Source organism: Uranotaenia lowii, chromosome 1, assembly GCF_029784155.1.
Source record: "Uranotaenia lowii strain MFRU-FL chromosome 1, ASM2978415v1, whole genome shotgun sequence".
Taxonomy (NCBI): Eukaryota; Metazoa; Arthropoda; class Insecta; order Diptera; family Culicidae; genus Uranotaenia; species Uranotaenia lowii.
The window spans coordinates 133,514,892-133,521,765 of NC_073691.1; the positions used below are offsets into that span (position 1 = coordinate 133,514,892).

Below are 6,874 nucleotides of genomic sequence, written 5' to 3' on the forward strand. Positions count from 1 at the left end.
ATCGTTTTTAAAGGCAATTCACCACTTCAAACTTAACTAAAAATTATAATTCTCGAGGAATATAAAACTCCGGCTGAACCACGTTGATTTTTAATAAAGCAGTTTTCTTCTCAACTCTTCTGACTATCTACTTCCTTCTTCTATATCTGACAATCTACTTTACATTTTCCTTTCTATCTTTTACTTCCTCTTCTTAATCATTTCACCTCCTACACGCTCAGCTTCTAAAACCAACCGATGGTTTAATCCGTGGCAACATCCTCCGCCCCGTAAAGATGCTCCGGATCTGCAGCTTTACCCGATTCTCTCACGTCCACGATTGCCAGCTTCGCCACCGGTCTTTTCAGGATTCCCATGTTTCCAGTTTGAACATATGCCTGACGCGTCCTTCCATCTTTCCCTGGAACTGTACGTACGACCTTGCCACGGATCCAACGGTTACGAATACCATCATCAGCTATGAACACAAGGTCACCGGGTACTATAGGCTTCACGTCATCGTACCATTTTGTCCTTCGATTGAGTGTTGGGAGATATTCTTTCACCCATCTTTGCCAGAATGTATCCAGCAACTTCTGACACTGATTCCAACCGCTGGTCAATGCTTCTCGTTCGCTGGTTGGACGCTTTTCGGATTGTTTGGCACCATGGGAATCAAGCAGCAAAAAATGGTTGGGTGTCAAAGATTCCTGGTCAGCTGTTTCCAAGGGGAGGTGTGTCAAAGGCCTGGAGTTGACTATGGATTCTGCTTCACAAAGAACAGTGACAAAGACTTCGTCGGTCGGAGAACGTGATTCATGTAGTGCATTCATTGCCACCTTCACCGTGCGCACCATCCTCTCCCACGCACCGCCCATGTGCGGAGAGGAGGGGGGATTGAAGAACCATTCGGTTTCCGCGTTCGTGAACGTCGAAGCTAACCCTTCATTCAGCATCTTAATTTCGTTCCGGAGCTCGCGACTCGCGCCGACAAAGTTCGTGCCATTGTCACTGAATACCTTCAGTGGGGGTCCACGGCGTGCGATGAATCGGCGTATAGCAAGTTTACAGGCCTCAGTTGACAAAGATGTGACCGCTTCTAGGTGCACCGCTCTCACCACCAGACAGGTGAATAAGGCCACCCACCTCTTGACGTTGGATCGCCCAATCTTGATCGAATACGGACCGAAGTAATCGATGCCTACTATGGAAAACGGCCTTCCTCCCGGTGTCACTCGTTCTTCCGGAAGAGGCGCCATTCGTGGTGCTTCCTGTTTCGCCTTGTACACCTTACACCAACAGCATCCTTTCGCCACCCGACGTACAACGGCTCTGAGTTCGGAAATGTAGAACTTTTGCCGCAACTCGTTCACAACGGTCTCACCGTAACTATGCGCATATTTCCTGTGGTACCAATCTACTAGCAACTCCGTTACACGATGACCTTTGGGCAAAATGATGGGGTACTTGGCGTCAAACGCGGCAAACGGCGAATACTCGGTTCTGCTCTGCATTCTAACTATTCCCGTTTCGTCTACAAACGGCGACAGCTTACGAAGAGGACTGGTTTTCCCTAGCTTGCAGCTTAAGTTTTTGGGATCCGACTTGAGTTTTTTCAATATGATGATTTCATCCGGGTACGCCTCACTTTGAGCAAGACGCCATAGAGCTCTTTCAGCGCACTGGAAGTCAATCTGACTCAGTTCGCCCACCGTAGTTGATTTTTCCACCTGGCCAGTTTTTCTAACGTGATTCCTCCAACTGAACATAAACGATACGGTCCGCAAAAGACGTTCCCACTTGGAAAACTTTCCTAGATCGTACAACTGGTCCTCCACTTCTCGATGCGCATGTACTGGTCGCAGTTCCTCGACGATCTCAACTGGCTTAACCACCTTCTGTGGCCATTCCGCTTCGGCAAGGTACAGAAACTCTGGCCCGATGAACCACCTACTATCCGATTTCAAACAGGGACCTTTTCCCCATTTTGTCGCCTCGTCCGCTACGTTTTCTTTGGTAGGGACCCAGCGCCACTCATCAACGTTGGTCAGTTCTTGGATTTCACCCACTCGAAACGCCACGTACGGCCGATACTTCATGGCATCCGACTTGATCCATGACAATACTGTGCTGGAATCGCTCCAAAAGAACTTTTGCTTGATTGGAATAGAGTGTCCTTGGGCAATTGATTTAGACAATCGGCTACCGATTACTGCTGCTTCCAGCTCCAAGCGGGGCATTGATAACGGCTTCAATGGAGCCACTCTAGCCTTGGAAGATACTAAAACACATCGAGGCTGTCCACAGTCAACTATCCGGAAGTATGCCACCGCAGAATACGCGTTCTCTCCTGCATCAACAAATACGTGCATCTGCAACGTTTGATAACTATCTTTCGCATAATTAGGAAAGTAGCAACGAGGGATTCTAACTACATCCATCTCTCGGAACACATCTAACCATCTCGTCCATAGTGATTCGATCTCCGGTGGGACTGGATCATCCCAGCCCACAGAGTTTCTCCACAACGCTTGGATCAACACCTTGGCCTGTATCAAAAAATGCGCAAGTAAGCCTAAAGGGTCAAACAGACTCATGACGAATTTCAATATCATTCTTTTCGAGAGAACTACTTTTCCGGCAATTAATTGTTGTAAGTCATCCCGTAGCAGAACTCTGTAGCCGAACTGATCGCTGTCTGGATACCAAGTCATACCAAGTACGCGTTCGCTTTGGTACACTGTGTTGTCGCTAAATTGCTTCGGTTCCGTAACACATTCTTGTCCAAGTTGGGAAAGAACTTGACTCGAATTCGATAGAAAATTCCTTAACTCCATACCTGCTGACGAGTGTATCATACGAACCGTTTGGGTAAGTTCAACGACTTCTTCCAGGGTGTCCCTGCTATCCGCGTAGTCGTCCACATAGTGGCCCTCGATTATGGCCTCGACTGCATCCGGATACTGCTCCTCCCATCGTTTAGCGTTAGAATTCTTCACGTGCTGCGCCGAGCAGGGTGAGCACGTAGCACCGAACGTGGCCACGTCCATCACGTACACTTCCGGTAGCGAATTCGGTTCCTCGGACCACAAAAATCTTTGCGCTTGCTGATCCTCCCGTCGAATTTTCACCTGGTGGTACATTTCTCGAATGTCCCCAGTAACACACACTTGTCTTTGCCGGAAACGGTACAAAACAGTCGGCAACGCAGTTAACATGTCCGGACCTTTCAGGAGCATATCATTCAAACAAACGTTTCCGGATTTCGCTGCCGCATCCCAGACGATGCGTAGTTTCCCAGGCTTCTTAGGGTTGGTGACCACACTAATCGGGAGGTACCATGTTCTGTAGGGGTCTGACTCATTTAGCTCCTGATCGCTAGCTTTATGAGCGTACCCTTTGGCCAAGTAGTCTTGTATCTGCTTATTCACCTTCAGACGTAGCTCGGGATCCTTACTCAATTTTCGCTGCAGACATTGATTCCGCCTTTCAGCCATACCACGGCTTGGAGGAAAGTTAAACTTTTCGTAGCGCCAAAGTAGGCCCGTTTCGTAATGCCCGTCTTCACGAAGACGAGTGGTTCTGTTCAAAATATCCACCGCCCGTCGATCGTTTCCTGATTGCGCGACTGGGGTCGCCGAGATGCCCAGGCGTTCAACAGCGAAAAATCCTTTCACGAGATCGTGCAAAATGGGCTCATTTTTATTCTCTGGACACTCAGCGATGTGCAAAGACGGAGAAACCTTCAGTTCTTGCGAGCACTTACTGGAACCACTAACGTTGCCACAAATCGTCCACCCTATTCTGGATTTCAACGCCACCGGCTCGTGTGCTTGACCTTCACGTCTGTTTACTGGTACTGCAGCCTTGAAATTGTCCAGTCCAATCAATATTTTCGGGATTGCGTCCTGGTAACTATCCACTGGTAGTTTTTCCAAATAAGGATACCGTCGAACCAAATAATCATAACAAAGCGATTGCACCGGCAGATCGAGTTTTTCAACCGTGCGTACGCCTTGAAGTGGTACACGTTTTTCACTGCGCAATCCAGAAATCTCCAGATTCACTTTTCTTGAGCTTTTTTCACTCCGAGTCACGTTCGCTGTCCAGATCATACAGAGCGGAAGATGAACACCATCAATACCTAACTGATCCGCCACGGATTGTTCCAAAAGCGTCGTCGACGAGCCATCGTCGAGGAAGGCGAATGTATGCAGTTTGATGGCTCCGTTGTACAAAATAACCGGCACAATTCGAAATAATGTGGATGATTTCATCTGCTGATGAAATGCAATCGTCGCTGAAGAGCTCTCCTTCGGTTGGCCTGGGTGTAGTAGGGTATGGTGTTCCAGATCGCAATCAGCGATCTCACACCTGCGCTTCGATTTGCAAATCCACTTCCCATGTGGAATCAGGCACTTGTGACACAACTTGTGCTCAGACACTAGCTTCCAACGATCGGGGACTGTTAACGCTTTATAGTCCAGGCAGTCTCGAATTCGATGCGTAGTACTACGGCAGACAAAACACGGTTTTGATTCGTTCTGCGGCCGAGGTTGTTCCTTTTTGGTGAAACGATCACTACGTACCTCCTGCGGTTGAACATGAGTGTGGATGAAGGCCGTGTCTCGATCTTTCTTTTCCGGTTTCGTTGGTCTATTCGATGGAGCTTCATACGTGAACGTAACATCGTTGGCAGCTGAGACAAGAACCGAGATGTAGTCGCAAAAAACTTCCAAATCCACTTTGTCCATTCTTCTCATGTGCAAAGACCAGTCAAGACGATAATTAGCTGGAAGCTTTTGCACAAGCTCGTGCATCAGGCTGGGGTTGGTTAGATGTGACCGTAGATTCGCAGACCTCATATGGCCCACCAGGTTCTGAACCGCTACACCAAAATTGATGAGTGTTTCCAGCCGATCGGGTTTAGGCGCGGGCGTGCTCCTGACTTTCTGCAGCAAGACTTGTACTAGTCGTTCCGGGTTTCCAAATAAATTCTCCAACATCGACATCACCAGTGGAACCGATGCAGGTTCGTATAAATTACTCCGAACCGCGTCGAGTGCGCTTCCCTTGAGCGACTTCTGCAACCGCAGCAGATTCTCCGAATCCGAAAAGCCACAAACACTGGTTGAATTCCTATAGCTGGAAATAAACTGCGACCAATCTTCGGGATTGCCATTGAAAACTGGTAACTCCTTATAACCCACTTGCCTGGCCGCTAGCTGACGTTGAAATCGATTCCAGTTCCCGTCATGTTCTCCTGCTGGTTGGTCGTTGTTCGTCGGATGCTCATATCTCGGTTGATATTCCATCGGTTGATTGTGAGCCATCGACGTGATCGGATGGGCAACAGGGAATGGCACGGCATTCAATGGCGGGGGCACTGGTTCCCATCGTTGATTGTAGCCGGCGGGAATGTTCGGTTGTTTGACTTTGGTCCCAATGGTTGGCAAACTCGATACTATCGGAGCTCCCGTACAATATGACACCATGGGAAAAGCCGGGTAATTGTTTCCCGTTACAACTGGTTGGTGGAGTGTGGATGTCATTTGTGGGACAAAGGAATTTGGTGGCAAAAACTGTGAATATGCAGGGAACTGCAAAGCTTCGGCACTAGCGGGGTTCACTTGCGTCGTTGGCAACATACCTGGCCTATTCTTCTTCACTGTTCCAGTGTAAACGGCGTTGTTCGTTGAAGTGACTGCTGGCAGCTGGGTCCCAGCTTGTGTACCAATACCTGCATGGATGCCAGATGGTGCTTGAGTTGTTTCTGCCACCGCCGTACCCATCTGCAGAACCGGGTTTTGGTATAACCACTGCTGTACCTTACTGTCGGTGCTCTTCAAGCTTCTCCTACTCCGAACACTCACATCACCGTCTTCAGCTGCAGCTTCTTGTGCCAGCAAGGCATATTTTTTGGCGACGTTGTTTAGCTGCACTTTTTCTTTCTCCTCCAGTATTTGCATTTGCACGATCTTCTCCTCGTCCAACTTTCTCATTCGAAGAGTGAGTCGTGAAGCTGATGACATTCCGGACTTGCTCGAACGAGATGACGTTCCCTTTTTAGCTGCAGCGCTACAATCCGCGCACGTCCATGGATGATCTTTAATGGACGAATCCACTCCGACGCACGAAAAATGTCCCCACCTGGAACACACGTCACAGGCCACCATGGTCTGCTCTTCGTCAGGTTTCGAGCACATCATGCAGTTATGATGCGTCTCATCGTTTCCATCAACGTTTGCGATTCGGTTGCAGGACATTTTGCTCCTCCCGAATCCGGAATGTTGATAATTTTTTGTAATTTGTTGTTGCCGCGAGAAAATACACCACCGTTCCGTCAGCGAAAATGGTTTATTTAGGCTACAAAACTGTAGATAATATTTAGTTTTTGGATTATGACACATTTTAGGTTTTGAAAGAAAAAATACTCACAATTATCAGTGGCGAGAATATAAATTCTTGGCGCACAACAATCAAACTCGAAACTTCAACGTGGTTGAATTTATGCTTTGGCAAACCTGGAGGCAAGAATATTCTATCAAATGGGTGATACATTTTTCATAAAGTTGTGACTTACAATTGCTTTAGCGATTACAATTCTGCAAATTTTAAGTAATTTCACAATGCGATATTGCCAACGAAATCTAACCTAGAATCGGAAAATATTTAGGCGAATTTCCCAACGAAACCGAGTTTTGTTACTTACGATTTTTTCCAGTTGCTGTAACTGTTGAAAACAAATCGTTTTTAAAGGCAATTCACCACTTCAAACTTAACTAAAAATTATAATTCTCGAGGAATATAAAACTCCGGCTGAACCACGTTGATTTTTAATAAAGCAGTTTTCTTCTCAACTCTTCTGACTATCTACTTCCTTCTTCTATATCTG

The 6,874-nt window shown here is 47.3% G+C and overlaps 1 protein-coding gene across 1 annotated transcript; it reads right to left on the reverse strand.

Annotated features, from left to right (window-relative positions):
* Window positions 1–242: 242 nt before the first annotated feature.
* On the reverse strand, window positions 243–6,245 carry LOC129737945 (uncharacterized). The gene has a single exon (XM_055729117.1). The coding sequence runs from the start codon at window positions 6,243–6,245 to the stop codon at window positions 243–245; it is 6,003 nt and encodes a 2,000-aa protein (XP_055585092.1).
* Between the last annotated feature and the right edge of the window lie 629 nt (window positions 6,246–6,874).